This window comes from Coturnix japonica, chromosome 3 (genome assembly GCF_001577835.2).
Source record: "Coturnix japonica isolate 7356 chromosome 3, Coturnix japonica 2.1, whole genome shotgun sequence".
NCBI lineage: Eukaryota > Metazoa > Chordata > Aves > Galliformes > Phasianidae > Coturnix > Coturnix japonica.
The window spans coordinates 34,696,464-34,722,346 of NC_029518.1; the positions used below are offsets into that span (position 1 = coordinate 34,696,464).

Below are 25,883 nucleotides of genomic sequence, written 5' to 3' on the forward strand. Positions count from 1 at the left end.
TTCCAGATAAAAGTCTAAATGAAAATTTATTTTGTTTTTGTATCAGTAATTCAATAGATCATCTAAAAAGTCCATTAGGGTTAGAGATACTCCTGTCTCCTTGTTCATTTAGAAAAAAACCTTACATCCTAGGTCCAGAATGGAACTAACAAAAAATGAAATTATCCATGCTTTATGTAAGAAGGAAACGTGCAGAGGCAGAGAAACAGAAGGGGCTAAGAAGAATCTAAAATAGAGCAACAAAGCAAAAATATTTTTAAAAAAGGAAATGGAACAAAACCAATGTCAGATAAACATATATTCACAGTCAATTTATTCCAGTAACCAAGGCAATAAAAAGCAAATAATTTAATGAGCAAGTACAGCAGTTAACTGGATTCACTGTTCTATTCCATTGTTTCTCTCGTACCGAATCAATGTTAGTTTATATTTTAGCAGTACACAAAAACTGAAGGAAAGCCACATAATTATCTTCACCAGCATTTTTGATAATTTTATTCAAACTGATTTTGCCAAACCAAACTTTTCTCTCTGCTCACAAAACTTTGCAGTGAAGTGTGCAAGTAAGTGTCATTTTGTAGGTTGCTGCTTTAACCAACAAAATGGGTAGGGTCTCAACATCCCAGAAAAGGCAGAATGAAATAAGGAATCCAACCTGAAAATCAGCACTTAAATCTGTCTGTACTTACCCACAGAAGTCCTCTTATCAAGAAAAAAAAATCACTTGCACAACTGAGCCTGAAAGGGAAGCATTTTCAGGTACTGACAAAAAGAAACTGGTAGAGGGATAACTAACATAGCAGAAAGCAAACAAAGGAAATAATGCTGGTGACTTCTTTCCAAAGAAGGAAGGATACTTCAAAGGAGGTATTAAATAACAGACCATGAAGGGTGTTTCTCCTCATTTCTTTCATTAAATATAGCTCCGCATTCCTTGTGTTTTGCTAGATAGCAGAAAAATAATAAGAGCACGAAATCATGACAGAACAAAGTACAGCTGCTTCTGATTTCTGCAGCTTCTCATTAAGAAGAAAGAGATATTAAGTCGGGTTATTTAAATCTTTTTGTTTACTTTTAATTTCTGCTCAAACCTGTTTAATATGGACTTGCTACAACAGATGGGATAATCTCTCTCTGTTAACTAGTGTTCACAGTACTTTGGGGGTCCTTCAACCAGTGCAGTCAACCTAGTCACCCTGACCAACCTCAACTAAAGAACCAAACAAAAACAAACAGACAAAAAGACAAAAAGAAAAAACCCAAAACAAACAAACAGAAAAGCCAACCAGAAAGTAAAAAAGATATCAATCCAAGTCCTACTTGAGAAAGATTTTGAAGCTTGGAAGGTATATAAGTACAACATGTTCCTCTTTGGATTTCACTGTCAGCCCTCCAATCCGGTCATTTTCATCCACGGAAAACAAAAGACACAACCACATAAAAGGATCAGAGAGACATCTTCCTTTTCTGATTCAAGTGATTGAAGAACTCCAGTTTAAAACAGGCACCGGCAATGGTTTAAGTAACACTGGCTTACAAACTGTCACCAGTGCGTGAGGACAAAGACTGACAGGCAGCCCAAGTGCAGCAGTGCCTGCTGTTGGCTCGTTCCAGCAGAGAAGGGCTGCCCTTTTCTATTTTCAGACCCTCCTGGACAGCAAAGCCTCCTCAATCACTGTCATATTTAGCTCTACCAACTTCTACCTTGCTTCTACAATTCTGTCTGGACATCATCCATGCTTCTCCTCATGCCTTGTGTGAGCTCCAGGCAGCTTCTGAGCTGCTATTTGGAAACATCTCTACCTGGGCCTGTGACAACCATGGCCAGACACAAACAGAACAAATCATCTTGGGTGAGATCACATGGCATGTGCCTAGTGTCCAGGGGATCAGGAACAGCCAGCATGGGTTCATGAAATGCAGGTCATGCTTGACCAATGTCATTTCCTTCTATGACTAGTAGATGAGGGAAATTAACCCAATTAACCCCATGCAGTGCTATAGGTTTGGGACTGAGTGGCTGGATGACTGTGTAGAGGAAAGGGGTGTTGGTCGATGCTTGGTTGAACATGAGCCGACAGTGTATCCAGGTGGCCAAGAAGGCCAATGGCATCCTGGTCTGTATAAGAAACAGTGTGACCAGCAGGTGCAGATAGGCCCTCCTCCCAGATTCTAATTTGTGTCATTTCAGGTTAAAGCTGCAGTACACTTCTGATAAGTTTCTTTAAAAATACTTCTTAAAAAAAAAAATTAAAAAAATAAAAATCTAAGATGACCTTTACACTACATTTGCCATGTCTTTAACAAGTTATAAATATATATATGGTAATTTAAATAATTACGTAAATTACTCAGATTCTTAATTAGTAATAGAATTGCTGCTTGACATTTATGATGATTAATCTTTTATGTTATGGTTTCATCATGATGCTGTTGGATGAAAACAGGAATTTGATGCAGAAGTTACAAAACTAGCATAAAAGTCTCATTGTTACATTCAATTAAAGTACCCTAAGTGAAGGGGGTTCTGTAGGGGAAAAAGCTAATTTATCATAACATATATTGAATTTTAAAACAGTTCACTCTGCATAGAAATTAAATTGTTGTCATAAACAAAACTATTAGCAGTCAGTGTCCAGACACTGCCTCGTTTGAGGATCTAGAGCAAGTATATTCTTGGAAAACAAACAACCAAAATAGAACACAGGCTGCATCTTCTTTCATAAACTGAAAATAAATTTAAAACAAAGCAACAACAAAAAAAACACATTATCTTTTGCTTCTGAACTTAGTATTTGGTTTACTGAACCAAGTAAAAGTTTTTCTACTCATCCAGAAAAGACTACAAACATCAAAAGTGGGCTCATTGGAACAGGTTGCCCAAGGAGGTTGTGGATGCCCCGTGCCTGGAGGCATTCAAGGCCAGGCTGGATGTGGCTCTGGGCAGCCTGGTCTGGTGGTTGGTGACCCTGCACATAGCAGAGGGGTCGAAACCCAGGCCATTCTATGATATGACATTAAATAATGAAAGTTATGGATTATTTTTTTTAAGATTATATAGGAGCAAATTTATTTTCTTTCACCATGGCCATCACTGACACTTCTAATATTAAGGCAAGAACCCACAGTTCTGAAATTGGAGTCAAGGCACAATTCATTTTTGTTTAAGAAAGTGACATGATTCAATAAACTTTCAAGGGCACAGGCAAGATGTGTAGCATACAGTCTGCTAAAACAATAGCAAACAAAAATAAACAAAAAAAAAGGGAGATGTCAGGACCACTTTAGGCTTTTGAAAATCTCTCTGTTGTAGAGGGAAGAAAATGCAGTGCAGCATCGCTAACTGAACGAGTCTGTTCATTTTATCCAGACTGCTGCAATCTCCCACTTTCAGATATCATCTCAGCACACTTCTGAATTGAAGCGCCGTTTTGTTACTGCACAGCTTTCAGGTTGTCTTGACATGCATATCCCTAAAAAGACTAAATTTGCAGAACGTGTAATGAGAAATACGTTTCAACCACATCATACAGTAGTTAGTCAAGCCTGATACAAAAAACATGAGATGTCTTCTTTCTAGATGCTATCATTTGTAAAAGCATGAATTCCAAAGAAAGAAATCCTCCTGGAAGTTAATTCCCAGCATGCTCTCTTACCTTTGCAATGCATGTAGGAACTAAATAACGGGGGAAAAAAATAATAATCGCACAGACGGGAGACATCAGCTACAAGCAGAGATGGAAGAGTCTATGATTCAAGCTGTTTATTTCCCATGCTGAGCTGCCTCTGTTCCCTGAACATACCTGTTTGCAGGCCAGATGACCAGGTGTTAAAAAATCCTGCCAAGAACAGCTAGGAGCAAAGGAAAAACCACCGTGCTGAATTTAGTCCCCTTTCTCTTGAACTTAGGCTCACAGCAAATACAGATGTGGTTTAGCTTACTCATAAAAAATGAGATTCTCTTTTATCTCTTCACTAGCCACTTCACATCTCAGAGCCTGACTGCACAAGGCATTGATTCGTTTCCCTGCACTTTACACTTCCACCCTGGGAAAGAATGCATTGTTAAATACTGCTTGTTAATTAATACAGGAACGCATTAGTCACTTTTGAATTACAGAAGCAAAATCAAGAATTCTGTAAAAGAGACTGTCAAGCCATATGCAGGTGACAGACCCAGGTTTCGCACTGGTCTGAGGTCACCCTCAACACAAACGTGACCATCAGATCTCCCCTGAGCTATAACATGAAGGTCCGAGCCATCCCACAGGCCACAAAGACATTAGTACTGTACTGCTAGTCACTACCTAATAGCCTCCTACAGCAAACCCAAACAATCGCCTATTTATAGATGTTATAAACAGGAAAGTTCTCTCAAGTACCTTTTTCTGTAAAGAAACAAGAAACATTTATGCAACTAATACAGATGTTTCTTTTCCAGGAAAACCAGGAAAATCCACAATGTTTTTGCACGTTAATGTGGAACCACAAACAGTCCTCCCTTCCCAGACATGTCATAAGAGCTCTCATTGTACTGTCCCTGCAGGCACAGCCTCCCCTGAGCTAGATTAGAACTACACTGAACCTCAGCAGCAAGATCCGTAGGCACGCATTATCAGAATCCAGCTAAACTGGAACCATCAGTATTGCATATGTAAAAGCACCAATCTTTGAAATACTTTCCCTTGATAGCAAACAAGTTAAACAATGTGAAAGAAGAGTATAAAAAATGGCAGATTGAAAAGAGGTGAGCTGAAAATGGCAAAAATAAAGAGAATATACCTTATTCCTGCCAAGTGAGCAGCAATGTTCAAAGCCTTTCTCTATTGACAGGTTATAGTACTTTTATAAAAAGCACAGAAGAGAAATATTGTAGAGGTACTCCTTGTAATTAGGGTATGTGTGCACAAGGATTTAGGTATAACATGTGGGTTTGGGCTTTTGCCAAAGGTGTCTGCCACAAGCTTTATATGAACATTTCTTTTTCAAAACTCTACAACACTGTGTTGCTTGTTAAGATCAATCCTGTAAGGCAGTGTTCATTAAGCATTCATCAAAATGACATGAAATGGTGGTATCAGTATAGACACTTTTTTTCATTTTCCAGATACAGGAATACTTCAGTTTAAGCTCCTTTAACTGGATGACTTTCTCTTGTTCTTACTTCAGACAGGTTGGTTTGCTATTATAAGATGCAAGTAGGACGATACCATGTTCTGTTATTCTTCGTTTCTCACTTCAGTTGCAAAGCAAATACTAATTAGCAAAACATCATTTCATGTTTAATTTGCTATCATTATCTAATCCCGTTCTACCTTTTCAGTCATTCTAAAGTGAATCAATGGGAAACTCAATAATAATCTCCCCTTTATTTTGCATGGCCAAAGCAAATGATCCCATTTCATTTATCATGAATTATACAGTACCTTTCTGTTTTGTCACAGCATTCAGTCAAGCTATCGGATTATTTTAAAGCTACATCCAAACCTGTGAGACATCAGCTGCCAAAACATTCATATCAATCATGGAAATCCCCAAGTAGTGGAAGTTATGTTTCTATCCAGAAGTAATACTACTGCAGTAAATGCTGCAGTTATATCCCAGTGTTAGAAAGTCTACAGGAGTACCAGCTCAGAGTAAACATGTCTGATTTAGGATTTGACAAATGAACTCATTGAAATTATACTTTTTAGTTCCAGCATCCAGTCTGTGGATCCCAGAGCTTACTGAACAAGAAGCATTTATAAATGTCAAAATTCCTCATTATGATTGCACACAAAACCCCCTTAGGTTGTGTTGAAAGAGGCATTTATGTAAGTGGGGCAAGGCATTCTTCCCTTTCAGGAAGTAGCTTGTATTATATTTCTGTGTTTCATACTCAATGGCACATTACCACTCAGTGTTATCACCGCATTAATTCAAATTATACTGAGTTGATCCACCTCACATTCAATGTTATGCATTGTGTCTGTCACAAAAGCTTCTGGAGTATTTTGAAATCATTTTTCAATGCACATTTCTGCATTAAAACATCTGCCTCTGAGTTCTACTCAGTACCCAAGCCAGGGAACTTTCTGCCATTTTAAATATGTCATGGGTTCTTACAGACTTCTTAGCACAGCAGCTAAAACAGGCTAAGGTTTAGTCATAGGAAAATAGCACAGTTACTTTCTGATGCCTTCCTTCTGCCCTCCTAGACAAGCATGAGTAAGGTAGAAAGGACATTACGTAGGCTTCAGGTTTCCTTACTCTTTTTTCCATTTTTTCCTATGAACACCAAGGAGCGTTGTATGCATTTCGAAATAACTGCCTGTCAACCCGCAATATTCAGTGCTGCAACCACAGAAAAGGCTAAATTAGGACTTCTGTAAAATGCCTTAGATGAACAAATCTATAGCTATGATACAGACAGTAAATTCAGTGCAAAACTAATGGGCTTTATACAAGCAAATGAGTTAAATGATTAAAAAGGGAGAGGGAAAATGGGCTGTAAGAACAATCAGCCAGTGCAAAAAAACTACCCAAACATGTCAGTGTGGATCATTACATAATGTTCTCTCAGGGTACTTGTTATGAAAAAACTTAACTGTTTCTATTCACGGACAGTTTTTACCAAGATAACACTGTTAGAATCCTAATAGCACAAGCTAGCACTGCAAGCACACAGATTTGTTTGAATCAATGTGTTTATACCCAAAACACTGAAAAAGTCCAGAGTACCGTAACATCAGGATTACAATTTTGGCTTGGACACATGTGGTTTTATGCATGCACAGACTAAAAATCACTAAGCAAAGGAAGGGAGTGAATACTGTAGATTACTGCTTAAGTAGTATTTTATTCCACTGAAATCAACAGAGAATCAATTTAAATAAGTCAAATTATATACTTGGTTCGAAGAGTGTTTCACACTTAAGGGAATAGAACTTCTTACAAACAGGTTATCAAAGGCCAAATTTTGGTGCTATGTCTAATTACTCAGAAACACTACCAGGAAAAACATACTTTTTTCCTCACGTAACTCAAGCATCCATCAACAACTTCTTACAGTTTTTAATTTGAATTAAATAAATTGCAAAGAACCCGCTGCAAGGATTTTTCCTTATAGACAGACTGTTGGATCAAACTTATTTTCTCTACACATGTGAATTACTTTGGATCACGTTACATTCTGGAAAACTGACAAGGCCAGATTGATGGGGAAAAAAAAGCAGCCAAACAACAAAAACAATGATTGTGTTATTATGTGGGGATGCACAAAATGAATTGAGAACTGCATTATTTTGAACCACAATCAAATCATCTACGTGTGCTCAGAAAAAATATTTGCTTTATTTACACAGAAATTGACTTTCAATACATACAAAACAAGAACGATGAAATCTTCTAGATTGCTGTAATTACCACGGACAAATAAAAGCAATGTTTTGTGTAATGAAGAATAATAGATCAGTATTTTCCACAAAACATTTCACTAACAGTCAGTAGAAATCAGTTATTTGGAGCAATAGAAATAATTAGCATACCAGAGGTTTACAGAAACAATTTAACAACTTTAGTCACATTTGCTATGAAACTTAAGTTACCCGCATACACTACCTTTTTTCCCGGCTTGAAACCTGTGTATCAATAGCTGCAGAAACGTTTCCTCAGAACTCCATAGCTCAAAGGAAATACAACTAGCTAGTTATTTAACCATGGAAAAAAAGAAATTTGAAGACCTTTAAGTATCAAGCACATGTATTACTCTGTACTTATATCCACAGGTAATTTCAGTTATTATTTTGATTACTGGATTAAGTCCTTAATATTTTAATAGCGTAACGCTACTACATCAAAAATGATGAGAGATGAAAAGTAACTACTCTAAGACTTAAACTTTGTTCAACAGGTAGTCTCCAAGTCTTATAAAAGCAACGCTGAGAAATATTATTTGAAGTAGGTAATGGTTGAGAATTGTTCCAATTATAACTCTGAAATGGGATATAATGAAAATATACTTCAGATATAGCAGTTATTTAATCTATCAGACATAAACAGTGACAAAAAAGAAAGAAAGATTAGGTGTTAAAAGGTTGGCTATTGTCAGATAAATTGTCTAGCTTCAACAATGAGCTCAGCCCTATACAACTCATTTGCTTTTAGTAAAATTAGCTGCTATTGCAGAAAGCAGGTCACAGTGCAGCTGGTTTTACCTTGTGCTGAGAAATACATATTTGAAGTGAAAGTAGCCTTACTGCAATGAACTGGTGGCTTTGCATCTTCCAATTACATCTCAATGCACAGTGATTCAGATGGAGCAGTTAATATCCAAGGTACTGACTAATAACAACTCATACAGAAGTTTAAAATCAGATTTGCCACAACATTTATGATTAGATAGGTTCAAAACAAGAAGAGGTAAGCTAGGTGAAAAGAGTATAAGAGCCTTAAGTAAGTATTTTGGTTTTTTTATAATCGGAGATCACACATACCCACTGTTTAACTGCCTCTTGCATGGAAACAAAGTGAAGAAAACAAAAGAATTTATTAGACTGACAAATTAGCTATAATGGAAATGAATTTAGCTGAAAATGAATTTACTGTACGTGCTTACATAAACAGTTATAATGGGAATGCTTTCAGCTGCAAGCTGGGACCAGATCCAGCCACTTTGCACTTGCATTTGAAAAGTGCAAAAAGGCATTAGAATAGAGAAGATGCTGAACTAGGGACAGCACATCATGTTTGTGAAAATACTTCAGCTAACTACTCCTGAGATTATCTGGAAGTGTAAGAGTGTCCAAGCCCAACAAACTGCCAGGTTTTTACAGACCTACTACAACCACACTGAGATCAGAACCCTAATTTCCACTCAGGGCTGCAGTATCCAGCAGACCATTAGTTGCTCATTTTAGTCAGGCAAAATTCATCTTGGCTTCTTTCAGACTTTTACCAATATGAAGTTGTAATGATTTCAATCTATGAAAATAAAACAGACACAAATAGTTGACCCAACCAACCAGCTTTGCTAGATAGATTTTGAAGTTTACCAGGAAGTCTCTCCAAGACGTATTTTGTAGGCTACTTGTATGTTTCTGCAGTAGGGTTCTTTAACAACCACCAGAAACCTAATCTGAACATTGTTACTTCAGTGTCACTTCACATTTCTTCAGGAAAATACTACACACTATTCTGCGCCTATATTTGCATGGAGCTCTGTTTCTGCGTGTTTCTCTCACACCTAAACTGATTGAGTTAGAGTTATCAAAGCCTAATCACTTTCCTTGTTGATAAACAAGAACGCCTTCCTGTTACTATTCCAGAAGGCTCCAGCACCAAATCCACTGTCCCCCAAGCTATCATATGTCCTCCTCTGAAGTGGAAAGACACTATCAATGATTTAGCATTTAAGATAAATGAAGGAGTAGAGCCCAGGGAACAAACTATTTTCTGTTTGGAAACAGCCCTGTTTCTGGACTTTCTCCTCCTGTTCCATTGCTCCCGTTGTGTGCTCTTTTAGAGGTGTCAATCCTCAGCTCCTAAAACTACAAATAGATGTAAGATGCATCCTTCCTCCTTGCAACACTCTGCTCTGAGTAGCTGGCTTTCTAGACAATAAAAAGTAGAATAGTCTCTTCTTACTTGCTGAAGATGTTTTCTACCCATGTTGGGACAAGCTATTAAGTGCTAATTAAATACCAACTTTGAGATGAAGGAAAATTAAAATTGCACATCTATTAAAAGAAATCATTATTCTATAATTTAAACAGAGCTTCTCAGTAGTCCTCAGGAACATACAGTAAAGACCATGTATGGGTAGGTGTAATATGATGCAGTTGCCTTAGGAACAGATGATCAGCACATAAAGCAGAAAGTCAGTTTAAAAGACAAACTCAAAGACTTAAACCTGATGAGCCCGGCTTGAATAAGGTTCATGCAAGAAGCGTCAAAGACTTGGCAGGGATTAATCTCATACAGTTTTTCTAATTTTCTCATTTTTGTGAGCATAGAGCTGAATAATATATTACTTGGAGCCAGAAGTGTTCTAGTAGAAACACAGTTTCCTTTGTGCAGTAATTTCATCAAGAAGAAAAACATTCCCGGGGAGTCATAAGAAAGTCTAGGTTTACACTCTGGAGATTCTGATGTAATTCCTACTTCTAATGTATTTTTGTTATGTAGACAAGAGATAATGCACTTCTAAAGAAGCGTAGGATGTTGAACAATTTGACATGCAGAAAGAAAGCATCATCTGCTATATGTCATTTTAAAGTAATATCGCTAGAAAAGATTCCTATAAAGATGCCATGCAAAAATGTTTTTATTTTCTGAACTTTCTAGGAATAAATACAAGATGCCTAATATTGTTTCCAGAACTATTTCCAGTGAGATTTAATTTCTAATGTACAATTAATCAAAACAGAAGGTCCCAAGTATTGAACCCCATACAATACTTGTGGTCTGTATTTGTTTCTTGTCCCCATATTTCTCTGCTGAGAACGCAATTCTTCACCCCCCATCTTTACATCCCATTTTTGTTTCTATTCGGAGAAATATTAAACTAAAAACTACTCCTCAGTGTACAAAGTCCAAACACATATAGAGCCTCCTATTTGTTGACTTCACTATTTGCCAGGAGAATTTTCTACAGATTCTGAATGACGTGTAATTAGGGTATAAAGTTTACAACACCAAAATATATTTCCTTTCTGTGTGACACAAGAAAAGCAAATACAGAAGTTGTTTATTAAATAAACATTGCAGCTAGGAAAGAACTTTGAACAAGTTTTTGCTTTTGTTTTTGTTTGCAAAAAAAAGTAACAATAAAATTTCAAAATTCTTCTTTGATTTTTAGCTTTCTGGGACAACTTTTTTAAGAACTTCCAATGAAAGCAAAATAATTTTATGAGCAGGACCTGGAGGTCAAATTCTGTGTTGCACCTCTAAGAGGATTATTATAAGCCTTACAAGCCAACCATGGGAATACATGATTTGAGATGTGTCGGAGCCCTCCTCATACATTCTCCCAGGGTAATGTGGCAAGCTGGAAAAACTGACCAGGTGTTAGATAGCCTCCTGAAGTCCCTTGTGCTGTGCAATGGTAGTTCTATTTTTCCAGGTTAATTTGTGTACACAAACTCACGTTCACATAGTTAGAGCAGAACTTCAACAGTATGTCCACCTTTTCCTTTTCCTAGAAATTACTTTGTAATTTCTCCTATTTAGCTAGCATCTGAAACGCACTTCTTTACATTACAAGCTTCTTGTTTCTGGAAGGAAGAATGATCCTCAACTGTGAAGTCACCAGGACAGCAGGATATTGTAAAGTCAAACCCTGAATAGCAAAAAACAATTTCAGCAGAAAGACAAGGTAAAACACATTTGCTGTTAGTAATCACTGCTCCGTGAAATATACTATCTGAAACCATAAGTGGTAACAATTGTATGGATACACTGACAAATGTAATATAATTACCAGAACGACAATATTACCATGTTAGTTTGCCCTAAAAAGTACAGGTATGAATGGTTCTATATTTCAACAAATCAGCCTCTAAGCTGTTTAAAGACTTGCATGAAGTGAGAAGGAGAACCAATGAAGTCATAAAGCCATGATGAATCCTTATTTCCTGGCAAGTAATGGTGCAAGTAGCAGATGAGTGACCTGAATTCTGGCACTACTTCAGCTAGCACAGAAGTCTGTAAGCAGCTACTCCTACTGAATATAAGGATTCAGAACATGACCATTAAGACAGCATGTTGTAAGCTCAAGATCTCAGAAGGGATGAGTGGGCTCTTAGTTTACTTTGGACCTGAGCACAAGCCCATGATCCATTCATACCACTACATGGACCTGACAAAGCCACATCACAGTATGCTGGGGCTCACAAATAGCATCACTGCCAGCTAGGTTTAAAGTAAAATGTACAGGCTTGCTCCATCATAGACAGAAAGCAGACAAATTCAACTTCCGCACTGCTTTGGTACCTTAGCTGCTGTATAGAAGACACTGAAGAAAAGCACCAAATCGGTGCTATTTCCAGTGTCAAAGCAGAGAAAGAAAAGATGAAACTCTTTGGAATATTACTATTGAATTACATCTATTAGCTATTATTTATATAGCAGCAGGATTGTCAAGATTTTGCAATACTTTTCAAAATGGAAAACAAGGTTGCTCTGTTTAGATGTTAAGGCCTGTTTTCACAAACTATTGCACAAGAACCAATTACAGCAATGAGAATAAGTTAATTGCAAGATCGAGGCCTTATTAGGAAAAATGCAACTTCTTAACTTGCAGCCAGTTACATGCCCTGGTTCTGGAGGAGCTCAAAGAATCAAATTACCTTGCCTTGTATGACAGACTTAATGAGCTAATATTTCCTGTTGGCTATGTGATGTCACCCTTATTTTTCCAAATGTTAAGGCACCTAAATCCCTAAACTACTGATATAGGCATTGTCAGAAAAAGCCTGATTCTTACATTGACCAGAAATAGTAATAGGAAGAAAATCCAACTGGATGTAAAAGAAGACATTTCGTACAGAAATGAACCCTATGATCCTTAAGGTCAAGAGAAAACAGAGGAGTCTGAAGTGAAATTACTTAAAATGAACTTTTTTTTTCTTCTCATAAGGGGAAATGGCCAAGTGCAGCATCCAAAGTTTAAAGAAAATGAATTCAGGGAACATCATCCCCACAACCAGGTTCTACAGTAGGACAAATTTATCTGCAGATCATGGTTCCCACTTGGGGAATGCTTAGTCTTCATAGGATCTTTCTCCAAACCAAAGAGCTCATCATTTTACAGTTCTCAGAGTTGTAATCGTTCACTGGCAATAGCAGAAAGCCTATGGCTTCCAATTCCAAAGAGAGAGTCAGAACTACACCCTCAGATCCTCCTGGGAGAGCTCTATGCAGGAGGGACAAAGTTGCCTTTGTAACTTTTCCCTCCTTCTTTTCATCCTGAGAAGTATTTGACTTCCATTAGTGGGCAGCAGGTACCAGTAGCTTCTGATTTATATCAGCAATATGAAACAAAAACACATTATATTAAAGACAGATTAGATCATGGCAACTAGGATCTGGTGAAATTACCATTGAGGCTAATGGGCTTCAGTGGCAATGCACTAAGCAATTTCAAGAAGATAAACATCTGGAACCAACAGTCCTTATCTTTTTGTCTTTCAGTAATATTCCCTTTACACAACAATATCTGATATTACAATATTTCAGCACAAACTTTGCAACCAGCTTGCAATGCTGCTACACATATCAGATGGTACACTCCAGATCTACTGCAGAAATGTCCTTGACACAGGAAGGACTCCTCAATAAAGACAAATACAGCTTCAAAAACTTTATGCAAAATTGCTTCAAAAATAAATGTTTGCTTATCCAGTAAAAGTTCCCAAAACCAGTTCAAGCAAACTAGTTCACTCCCTCATTATTCTATATCAATAGGCTGTCTTTTTACTAACAACCCATTATTATGGATTCAAGACATTGATTACTCAACACATTTGGGTTTCTATTTTAAATATAAGCATACACATATCTACATATACATATACACACTCAGTTCACCAGTAAAAGGAGTTTCAAATGCCAGTTAACACTTCCTCAGACTTGCTAACTTGAGCCCTGGCTTCACTAACACAAATAGCTCTTCTAGTAGATTTTTCACAGTAGAGACTTCAGTGGTACATTCCACTGAAAAAAACCCAACATTCAGTGGTAACATTCATGCTAAGGGATATAAAGGTAATGCTGAAAGCCAAAAGCTCCCTAATTACTGTTCCACAAACTGTTATACACAAGTACATGCCATGTGTAGCATGCTAATTAGAACTTCATAGAATACAAAAATGCAACCAATTAATTTGTTGAAATAACCAACAAACAAGAAAGTATGCATTTTGGAGTTGCAGTTGCTAGTTTCTTCATTCAATATATTTCAAAAAACTCTCTCTATAAAAAAAAGATTACTTGACTGTCTAGCTACAAGTGGTGGTAATACTACTCTATTGTAGTATTTGTTTACTCAACTACAACGTGTTTAGTAAACACATTTGCTAACCATTTGCAATTTGCCAAACATTTACTAAATAATTCAAAATGTTTAGTAAATCAGATTAAATCACAATTTGCTTGATTAGCCCATTAGACAGTTTAAAACTTGAAATCCATGATTAATGAAGTTCGAATTATAAGAGGAAGTAGCTTTCTGCTTAGTATTGGCCCAAAGATATTTTCCTTACCACCTGAAAAACTCAGGGAACCTCAGGTCTTTTCTCCATTGGAATTGTCTTGAAGAAGAAACTTGTAAGAGGCTGGTTGATCTCTGACTATATATTTGTACGGTATCTCTGTGGCTGCTCAGCAGTACTCCCTGTACTCCTTCGCCCTGTCTCTTCTGGCCAGATTTTGCTCTTCCACTCTCATTTTCAACTGCAAGGCCACCCAGAGAGTTAAAGCCCATAGGAGCCAAGGGGCTCTCTTGCCAATAGAAAAATAAAACATAAAAGAAAGAAAAACCTCCCTTAACATTTTGGGACATTCACTGCAAGCTTAGGATCAGGTCTCTGCAGTATTCTGATAAACTATTTCTGAGAACAGTTATTCTCAGCTACAGTGAGTACCATACATATGGGAAAATGGCTCCAGAACCTTCTGCATGAGCTGTCACGTGGATGTAAGCCAGTAACAGTCCTGGTTTATGTAAAAGCACACATAGATTTAGCTTGTAACAGACAACTAAAGTGACAGTTGAGTCAACTATGTCACAGTACTTTTGAAGTTGCAATGCAATCAATTACTATTCTTTCATTCCACCTGTAGGAGTGTCAGGCTTTGTTTAGCTTTATCTACTAATGGAACAATTAGTTTTGTTAGTATTGCCAAAGAGCATCAAGAAGAAAAAAACCCTTAAAACCATAAGCCTTAAAAACCATAAATCTGGCTTAAAACAATGAGGTAAGGCACATATTTTTACTTCTCTTTTAAACTCCTGGGGCATTTTGACATATAAATTGTCACCAGGACATATATCCAAGTCCTTCTCCCAGAGTAAAATGTCTAGAAGTTAGTCATTGTTTTCACCTGAAAACCACAATTCCCACGTAATCACTTGAGCTCAGGAACAGCAACATGAAGAGTATCATCAAAGTACTGCATCAGTTGTAAGAGCATGACTTTCATATTTATGTAGCAGAAAACAAATACCAGTTTCAAATTAAGTGTTCACAGTTGGCCTGAAGATGGCTTTCCCCAGAGAGAACTGCTCCTCAGTTTCTGTCTTTGAACTTCTGGAGATTCCTGTATGCCAGCTCAAAAACAAGTTCTCACTAAGCTGTAAATACTACAAAAACAGTATTTTCACAGATTTCACACATTAGTATTTTTATCCTGATTCATAACCCCAATGGATTTGCTTTTAACAACTGTGAAAATTACAGCATTCAGTGTAAATTCCATGTGAAAAGCAGACCACAAAGAGAATCAGCTGTTATCACTGGTCTTCAGCTGTATAGCTTCTATTTGTACGGTTAAAATCTCAGACTTTTAATTAGTTGAAACCAATACTCCCTTGAAAGGATATCTAAGTTCAGTAATTGTGACATTTTAATAGTCAGACATTCATGCTTTCTGAGAAATATTCTAAAGGTTTGCAAGCCAATGTGTTCCAACATGTTGTTTATATTACACTGGTAATAGCATTTAATTCCACCTCCAGGTCAAGACCTTCTGTGCTACATGCTGTATGAATGGAAGGATGATAATCTGGGCATTAAAACCACACAGCTTGTTGTGCTGTTGAAGTAGCAGTAGAGAAGCACTGAAAATAGAGAGCCACTCTTTAGCTAGCAGGGACGAGTAGAACAGGAAGTATTCAAAACTGATGGACGCGATCTTTCCATACCACTTGAAGAACAGCAGGCCACTTAAAAGGAATCACTGCAACAACCTGGAATTACATACCAGGCCAAAGTCTCAGAAATGATCACAAGCCCACAAGCCATGAACTACATATTGAAGTCAATTCCTACTAGATAGCACTGAGGGGAATTAGAATTACATACTGTTTTCCTAACATTCTTTCTGCGAGTAGCACCTGTAAAGTATGTAAACTGAACAGAAGCATGATGCTAAGAGGTCTCTCAGGCATCTGAAAGGAAGGACAACTATAACCCTGATTTGTCCGTAATGAGTCTGTATTTAAAAACACATCCTAAGGATACCCAAAAGTCCCTCCTTTAGATAACAAACCCTAATCTTAAACAAGGAGTAGATGTGTGTAGATGATCTATAGGAATGGGCAGACTGCAAAACTGGGATGGCTGACACAAACCGATATGAATGTATTTAAAATACTAATTGCATCACGACAGACTGTGATATTAAATAACCACAGGACAGTCCTAGCCAATGTAGAAAATAACACTTGATAATGGTGCTGTGTGTGTTTCAGGTGGAAACAAGCTTCCCATCAACTGCTACAGTAATTCTAATAGACAGTCTTCCACACCCATCAGCAAGACAGTTCAACAGTTCGGTGACAGGTGTATGTTTCAAGTGCAGAAAAGTTCTTAGGTAATATACTTCTAAAAAACACTTAGAAGCCTAATTCCCAGTGGTGCCAAATGGCAACTTAACATAGGGCTGTTCAGCTTGTCTCTTCTGTCAAACATAACTCACAGGCTCTTAGAGAGAGAAACCATGGTAATTTATTTCACCTCCATGAAAGAGAGCAGCACTGATGATACAGCCCTAACAATGGTTTGATCTATAAACAACAAATAGGCTGTCATTGGGATCTACACATTTTGTGTTTTGTTTTTTTTTTTAAGTTTTAAATGAAATTCTTTGATCACTGTATACTTGTTAAAAACAAACAACCAACCATCAATTACCATACTTCTCATTGATATTAATGATTGCATAAATACTGAGTTCTAGCATTGACACACCTGTACCAGACTACGATTCTGCTGCATCTTGCAGATTTCTTCCCCCTTGCCTTTGCATTTAAGAATTTAAGTCAGACGCTGCAAACTATCCCCATGGGAAAAAAAATACAAACATTTGATTTAGACTCAAGAGCAGTTATTCCCATATTTACTTACACTGTAACTCAGTAGCAAGAGATTCAGAAAAGAAAGAACTTCTAGATTGGATCATGCCACATCCCTATCCTCTTTCTGAAGATGGGTAGAGGCTATGGAGGAAAGTGCAAGAGACCCTCAGGAAGAATATGATCCACCTCTCCCACTGATTTGTATTACGAACAGTGAAGCTTAATATTTTCTCCAGTATTTTCCCAAACTATTGTAACTTACAGCAGTGGCAAAGTCAACAGTCCCTTGTATTTGATATGTTCCTTTGAAAACATTTTTCTTAATATTAACTAATGGCTTTCCAGCTTGAGCATCCATCTGTTTTTCTCTTATGATGCAATAAGAAGAAAAACTCTCTGTAGGCCTGAGCAACATGTACCAGTACCTTACACACTTCTGTCCTTACCTCTTTCAGATGAACAGCCAAAACTCTTGAGACTCTTTATAGACTGTATTCTTTCCTTCGCTCATCTCAGAGCCTCCTTTAATCTTTTTTTTTTTTTTTTAATAGCCAATATTGCACCATATTTCACTAGACTGTACCACTAAATTCTCTGAAGGCATCATAATAACACAAAAGCACATAACATTATTCCAGTTCCTAAAATCTGGTTTGCAAGTACAGACAAACAGCAGAGGTCTTCACTGAGCAGCATACAGTCCCAGCCTATTCCCTCTCACAACCTGATGAAGTGATGTGAAACTTCACAGGCTGCACTGGTCATTTTAGCAGTTTCAGGGAACAGGAGGCTTCTATTTGTGATACTGAGTGTCGTCTGCTAATATCTGGGCTATTCATCTGACTCAATCAGTTCTCCTAGAGCAATGCAGAGTCCTTTCCTTTTCTATCCAATCTGTATTTTATGATTTTGGCAATTTTTCACTTCCTCTTCTCCTCTTTCCATCTTATTTATGTGTATATTAAACACAGGAGCTGGTCCGTAACCTAGAAATATCCCAATCTGTTTTAAAAGGTCCATCCAATACCCCAACAGAAGTAATCTCCAAGACAATTTGGGGATCACGACAGCATTCTCCCTGATTACCTTTTGGTGGTTACCCTCATGGAGTTTCATTAAGAACTAGCAGAGCTTCCTGTATGTCTCAATTTTAAATACATATAAACAGTCTAAATGACGCATATGTGGAATACTGCCTTGTGTGGAAAAAAAGAGATCTAGACCTTCATGTGATTTAATTACAATAATAACGTCATAGAAAAATGCAGATAGCATTTGATCAGATCAGACAAGATTAGTGACTTGTTTTCCAGAATGCAGGCTCATTATTCATGCTATTCATTAATTACACTCATTATTTACAGAGTGCCAACAACACAAACGTCTACAAGCAAACACAATAAGATGACAAAAAGCACAAGGGAGTAATTTGAGCTTAATAAAAATTGTTTGATTGCAGTTCTTGGGCCAATTAAACCTCTTAAATTGAAAGTCACGAGGGAAATCCATATCCCAAACCTAACTGCCTAGGCCCAAATTGATGGACTATTTAAAGAGGTTTCAAAGTAGCCATTCCAAAGTTATTTTCCCCCTTTAGATGATTCACCCCATTTACATGCATTCAGTCAGCTCTTCAGCTGATGTACATCAACACAGCTCTGCTTCAGCCATGCCATCTCATATCAGCCAGAGAGATGGGACTTCTTTTTTGAGTGTGTTATTGTTGTTGTTTTCCTACATCTCTATCAACCCAGATTTAAAACTGACAGTGACTTCCTATCACCTATTTTTGTTAGGCACAAACTGAAGACTCAGACTATTTGGGTATTTGTGTTCCATTGCAACTCTACTATGCATTTTTGCTATTCAGAATGAGCTCCAAGAGAAAATGTAATGAGACTAGCAAGATTAGGCTTGCAATCAACTTTTTCAGACACAGTTTCAACACAAAGTTGTAACTGAGGAGTTAGCATGACCTTTATTATTTCAGAAGGATCTGCCACAGTGGCTCAGTGAGACTTCAGCCGGACTATTAGTCACTGTGTCAGATGCAGGCACCAAAACCCAACTAAATCTGGCACCAACACGCCATCTGATCCTGAAAACTGACCTGAATCAGCTTTACTCTTGGGAATGGTCCCCATCCACGCAATGGAATTGCTCTTACAGAAATCCCTTACTCCCTATGAGTAAACTAGTGAATATCAGATATTTGTGTTGAAAAATAATGAAGAAAAAGGAGGGGGAAAAAAGGCTCTTAGATAAGAATTTCCATCAGTAAAGCCCTATTTATCAAGCAATCAGAAGTAGCTCTTCCTCAGTGATAAATGGAGCAAATACTGTGTAACACGCTTTGTTGCATCACTTTCATGATGAAGCACACTTACAAGGAGCTCATCCACCAGCAAACATCTCAGGATGTTTACACTTTGTACTTAGGAAAGCACAACGTGAAAACAACCACTTGGTCAGAGCCCACATGCCCAGCAAAGCGACCCTTTCTGTTACAGCCCGATCGTTTCGACAACAAAAGCCCCGTGACGGCAGAAACAATGTTAAAACAACCAAAGACACACTTTTATGACTTCAATTAATGGGCAACTTATTTTTAGAACTCCTGAAGTCATGCAGCTATCCCCGTGGAGATAAAAGACAGGCAAGCGATAGGGAGCTTTACATGCAAAAAGCACTAGCTGCTGTATCATAGCCCCCCCGAGGTCTCACTGCCTTTCTAAGTCATGCCTATGGGGCACACAGCTGGGCTTCTCCTCGCTGATAGCCTAATAAGTTTCTTGCTCAAGTGTAAGCATATGGAAGAAACAGATCCATAGACACAAGAAAGGCATTAAAAAAAAACACACCAAAAAACCGAGATGAAACACTATGAAAACCTGACCGGCTCCTAAAACATCACTTTGGAATACAGCCGTGTGGGTGAACGCAGAGGGGCTTTTTCACAGCTGCCACAAACACAGAGATCAGCATCGCCAGCAGCACCCGTCCCTTGTTCTCAGCAGCATAACTCGTGTCTGCAGGCACTCCCGCCCCTCAGCACCTGCCCGAGGGCTACAGGCGCAAACTCAACCTCCCCCCCATCCCCGCAACTCACGTTTGTAGCTGGCGGCCCAGGGCTGGTAGCCGTAGTAGCCGGTGATACGGAGGATCCTCTCCTCGATGGAGGTGAGCCCCACCGAAGCGCTGGTGAGATCCTCTACGGAGCGGGACCACTTCAAGTCCTCCTTGATAGCCTCGTCCACCACCAGGTACTTGAGCTGCCGCAGCTGCGGGCTGATGTCGGACAGCCGCCGCGGGCTGACATCGGGGGAGCGCCGCATGCCGCTGGGGGACGGGAGAGGGACGGGAGAGGGACGTCAGGGGCCGCCGCCCTAAGAACCACGCGCGGCGACCCCACGGCTCCGACAACTTTCCCCGCAGGTGCCGCGAAACGGGCTGCGGTGGGTGGGTGTCCCGGTCCCTCCCGCACCGCCCCGCGGCCGTACTCACAGAGTGGCTGCTTTGCCCCGCGCGGAGCCGTTGGGGAACTCCCGGATCCCCATGGGGAGAAGCAGCGAGGGCTGCGGGGCGCCCAGACTTCACGGCGGGGCGAGCCGGCGGCGCTCACCGGCAGGTACCAGGAGGGAAGGAGGCGCGGAGCGGGCGAGGAGGCGGCGGCCACCGCTGAGGGTCCCCGGGCACGGCGCTGCCCGGCGAGGAGAAGCGGGCAGCAGAGGGGCGGGTCGTGGCTGCCGGCTGCGAGGCGCTGCCGGCTGCGGAGCGCGCCCTGCCCGGCCCCCGCCGCCGCCCCGCGCCCCCCGCGCTGCCGCCGGCCGCCGCCAGGGGGAGCCCCACGCGTGCAGCCGGGTGACGGCCGCGCCGTGCGCCCCCTGCCGGCCGGCAGCGCCTCACAGAATCACAGAATGAGCCGGGTTGGAAGGGACCTCAAGGATCATGTAGTTCCAACCCCCCTGCCTGGCAGGGCCACCAAACATACACCTTTACTAGATCAGGTTGCCCAGGGCCCCGTCCAACCTGGTCTTGAACACCTCCAAGGACGGGGCATCCACAACCTCCCTGGGAGGTCAGATCAGTGGTAGTGGTTAAAGCAAGAACGGGATTAGGCTTTTCACTCAGACCACCAAAGTCCAGGCTCATTCTAGCACTCACAGACAGCTGCCACAGAATTCAGAGCCCCTCTTGCATGCTTCTCCACTTCAGTATTCCAGAATCATCTCATTCTATACCCGTTCCTCCAAGAGATTGTTTTGCTGCTGTTTTCTTCTTTGCCAGCTGCTGTCATTTCAAGGTGTAAATTGGATGATAGATGTGCGATAACACATTCCCCTGTCATGCAGACGTTGAGTGACTTGGGACAGCTGAGTGGCAGTGTTGGCAGGCTTGAAGTGAGCATGCATCTTGTGAGAGAAAAGGAAATGCATGGGAGGGAACGATGTAACATGTACCGAGATGCTTAATTAAACAACATCTCAACATTACAGCTCCTCAGATCTTACCAAATCTTGCTATAAACAATGCTGCTTCTTAAAAGTAAGCGTTTTATATATTTATACACAGTATAATGTCTATTCAGCAAACAAAATTGAGCAGGATTTGAGTTAGTGTAGGTAGGAGCCACCCAGTATTATACGTAGCACCAAACTGGTGATGCTTTGAATGCTATTTCTGAACCTTTTATGACTTTTAAATCAATAAAACACCTACAATCACATGAGTTAGGAAATAGTGTATTTTTCAAATGGCAGAGCTCTGTAAGAGGGAACAGTTTGTATTTATTGCAGAGTAAGGTAACTTACTGTCCTATTAGCTGCATCCTGCTTGACTGCTACTCAGCTCTTAAATACACCCATCAAGACATCTCAGTACTACGCTGTTGACACTGTGATGCCATGTCAGAGGAAAATGTCATTTAAACTCTATTTTCATTTCCCATTATTACTGACTTAGTTTATCCAAGATGGATAAATATTACTCCCATCACATGCAGGACTAGTAACTTTCAAACAGCTCTAGGAACTCAGAGTTCCAGCCCACTTCTTAAGCAAGTATGCTGATATATGTCCTCGCTCCTTAACATTTTTATCCATATTACTGAAGGTGTACCCCTGAGCCATTAATCTGGTTTTTCTGCCCCAAAGGTCGTTGGATATTAGACAGAAATACGATGTACATGATAAAAGTCACATGTAATATATGGAAACACCTCTATGGCAAAATTATGTTCTCTTACTGGGGTCATATCTGACATCCACACAAATATAATGCTACTGTATAGCCAAGTGACACCAGCTAGATCAGCAGGACTAGTTTAAGGTTCATATGCTATTCTGATTAGATGAACAGATGAATAAAATCTATTTAATAGGCAAAATTTTGAAGAGGCAACAAAAAATATTGCCATAGTTAAAAACTTGTGGGTTTTTCCCCAGGTAATCTTGCTTCCATTCACTTTTTGAAGTATCTATATTTATATTTAAATTCAGAAAACCAAGAAAGGCTGCTTGAGATGACAGAAAATATCCAAATACAAAACCAAATAAATCAGCCCAACCACCGTCAACCACTTCACACTTTCTCAAGTAGAGAGAGGGAATGTGATTCAGCAATTACAGTCAGATGACTTTAAGACAAGTTGCAACATATCTTTCATGTAAATTCCTGAATAGTTCTTAGATTCTTGCAACTTGAAGGCAAAACCAAACAAGTATCAGGATTTCAGACGTGACTCCTTGATAAAAGCATCCAGAAAGCTCTGAAAACTATGATGTAGTTGCTTGCTGTAGTCACGAAGGGACATAAGCCTGTGTCTTGGTTTCTGGGAGGTAAGGTGCTTTATATAAAGCCGATTTTAATCTGCTACTTCAATGTTGTTGAATATAAACTCTTCAGTATTCTTCTTTGTCAAACAGTAGAAAATAAAAGTGCCTTTCATTTGAAATTGAAAATAGACCTAATGATTGTTTTGCTGCTTATTGTTAGATGAGAAGCACAGAAAAAAAAAAACAACCCACACACCTTTTACTTTTTAGGGCATCTCATCATTTCTTTGTAGTGTGCGAACACTGCCTTTGTCTCTTCCTGATTCAAATAGAAAACTGAAATGCAAAACACTAAGATGCCTTTTGCGAAACAATAGCATCTCCTTCCTCATTTTCCTTCTTCAGCAGGAAACTGCAAAAGGACTGTAGGAGGTGTCAGAGACAGAAAATACAGAACAGTAGATCTTTTCAATATCCTGTATTTTAAGAAATGCCTGAGGCATGAATCCCAAAGTCAATCTGTGCTCTGTATGGACTTGGATCTTGCACCACATTCTGCTATGTCAAGTAACTTATAACAGAAATAATGGACTACAGAACAAAGATAAAGGAAAGACTAGTTACCAGTCTTACAGGTTTCTGTATATTTTCTGTCATTTCCACTTGGTCCTTTTCACTTCGCTGACCAGTGTGATAGACTGAAAGGAGAGCCAAATAACCAGGGAATAAGGAAAAAGGGAAAATGATAGCAATGGCTCTCTACCCTGGCTATCCCATGGTAAGAAATACAAAAGCAGCCACAAAGATTCAGTGAAAGACTATAAATAGAGTGCAAAAGAAAACTTAATGGATTTGTGCTGACGAAAGGCTGTTGCTTTCGTGAATCAGAGCATGACATTCATCCTGTGTTTAAAGTTGCTTACCTGGAAGGCGTGCCAGCCCCAAGAAAAATCTGATCATTCTCACCCTTTGGATAAACTTTTATTTCTCAGCTTTTGAAGGTGGCTTTTAAAATTACCATTTTTGGATGCATCACTAGTCTTGGACAGTACAGCCTTCACAGCAAAGTAATCTCTGAAGGCTTGGACACTCAGGCAGCTTTTATTGTATAGGGTTAATGGCAGCTGATTGTAGCTGTTCAAATATCTGAAATATTAAAATCTTACTGCATTTTATTCCCAGCTTTTTTTTTTTTTTTTTAAGACTTCATTAAACAAAAAATCTGTTAACAATATAAGTCTGCAATGAGAGGAAGAACACTAAGAACTACTGGCAGACAATTCACAGAGGTGCTGTGCATGTCCCTCCTAGCATTTATTTGCACGCAGTGACATCTGTATTAATTGTATACAAACATCAGGGCTGGTGTAAGCACTACACTGAGCCTCAGAGCAATACTGCATCTCTGCATGAAACCGTATAGCATTGGAAAATGGGTTATTTCTTTAGTAGAGTATTTTATTGTGGTGATAAATTAGAAAGAACGAGATTATTTGATTAAACTTTCTCAGTCACTGCTGAATGGACTACCTTGCTTGTAGAATTAATAAAAAGGCCAAGACACCTCATTAACATGCTTGGTAGTAAGCTGGATTGGCAACAGTACAGCTTAATCCTGCCAAAGGGTATTTGCTGAGGAAAGTCAAAAAGCTTTTAAATCATTCTTAAAGGTTGAGACAAGAAAAGATGACCTTGCAAAAGCTGTAGTCCTGAACTGTCCAGAAGAATTTCCCCCTTCCCCACATATCCTAGAGCTACTTACTTAACAGAACAACATTAAATAACATGCCTGTTTTAAATGCATATAGATTGATTTTGCTGTGAATGTTGATGGGGAAGCCAGATACAAAAGCTTAAGCTGGAAAAAGCTACACGTGATAGAACTCCCTAGGGTTTTTAGCAGCTGAAAATATACTGTCATCACCTAGTTTACAATTAAGTCACCTGGTCTAAAGGCAAATTTTCATGTACAATACCTGACAGACTCACCACATCACTTTCAGCAAGGCCTCACACTTTGCATTAAAATTTACAAATCAGAAGGACATGGAGAAAGTGGATGAAAAGCGCCAGCAGCTGTGCAGAATCATGCCTACTAAAACACCACTAAGATCAAGATGAATGTTATCACTGCTATTTAAAGTCATTCATGTATGGTAAATACAGCTACAGAAAGTTAAGAAGTAAACTGCTTCATAATTCTCACACAGAACAGCCTATGAAATTGTTCCCAAACTCAAACTCTTTTCAAAATGCCATTTACATTATTCACGATGGGTATTTGTTCTGTATTGTACATTTTAAATAATGAAAATATGCTTTACAACTGATTTTCTACATGAAAACAGTCTTTTGTACGTAGAAAAAAGCAGCAACATCTGTCAATAGAATTACTATTTGAATAAATTTTAATGATTTAAAATTCAAAGCAGTGTTATCTACCAACCTGGATTGATGGATTATTTCATACTGGAGGAATTCTGCTGGCTTAACAGAGTTGCCTCCAATGTACAACTATATAGGTAGCCACTTATTTTGAAGAGTGGCATATTTGTAATCATAATCATATTTTCAATAGGAACATGGCTGCAATAGATGTTTTTTCTACTATAAGTACCTTAATTTCCAACTTTTCTTAAGCTAAGAACAACTTCTCAAAAATCTGTAGGCCCCTGTGTTCCATTATTGGTGATGTTTCTTCTAAAGTGTATTTTAAATTCCTATCTCTAGGCTACCATGATTGGTTTTGAGCTCTAAGTTTCCCATGTGTGTAAGCTTTCCTTTGTTGGCCTGTGTAAGATTTCTACTCAAGCAAAAATAGGGGAACCTGAGGAATTCCTCCCAAGCATGAAATCAAGCCATATCAGCAACATCAAATTTAAACATGTAATCAGTAGTGGAGGTGAAGAGGAGATTACTTCATAGTAGGATAAGTTCAATGGAAAAGACACTTGCTTTGACTAACTTGAAATACAAATGCTATACAAAAAATACAAATACTCTGCTTTTAGAATTTGTAAGAAACAAAAAAGCTAGATTTTAAAAAGAATCAT

General features: G+C 38.9%; 1 protein-coding gene and 1 long non-coding RNA gene across 3 annotated transcripts in view; both read right to left on the minus strand.

Moving 5' to 3' along the window:
• SLC35F3 (solute carrier family 35 member F3) overlaps positions 1–20,838 on the minus strand; it is a 129,560-nt gene extending 108,722 nt beyond the window's left edge. The window contains exons 1-2 of one of the 2 annotated variants that reach the window (XM_015857841.2): positions 20,561–20,835; positions 20,166–20,395 (exon numbers count right to left, since the gene is read on the minus strand). In XM_015857841.2, coding sequence (XP_015713327.1) covers positions 20,166–20,395; positions 20,561–20,613 — 283 coding nt within the window. In that variant the 5' untranslated portion in view covers positions 20,614–20,835. Of the gene's footprint in view, positions 1–20,165; positions 20,396–20,560 lie in introns of both variants that reach the window. The other variant, XM_015857842.2, reaches the window with a different exon arrangement.
• A 253-nt stretch (positions 20,839–21,091) lies between these two features.
• LOC107311362 lies at positions 21,092–25,111 on the minus strand. The gene is made up of 3 exons (XR_001554023.2): positions 24,820–25,111; positions 23,087–23,166; positions 21,092–21,468 (listed from the first exon to the last, which is right to left on the minus strand). It is a non-coding gene; the product is annotated as an uncharacterized LOC107311362 (long non-coding RNA).
• Between the last annotated feature and the right edge of the window lie 772 nt (positions 25,112–25,883).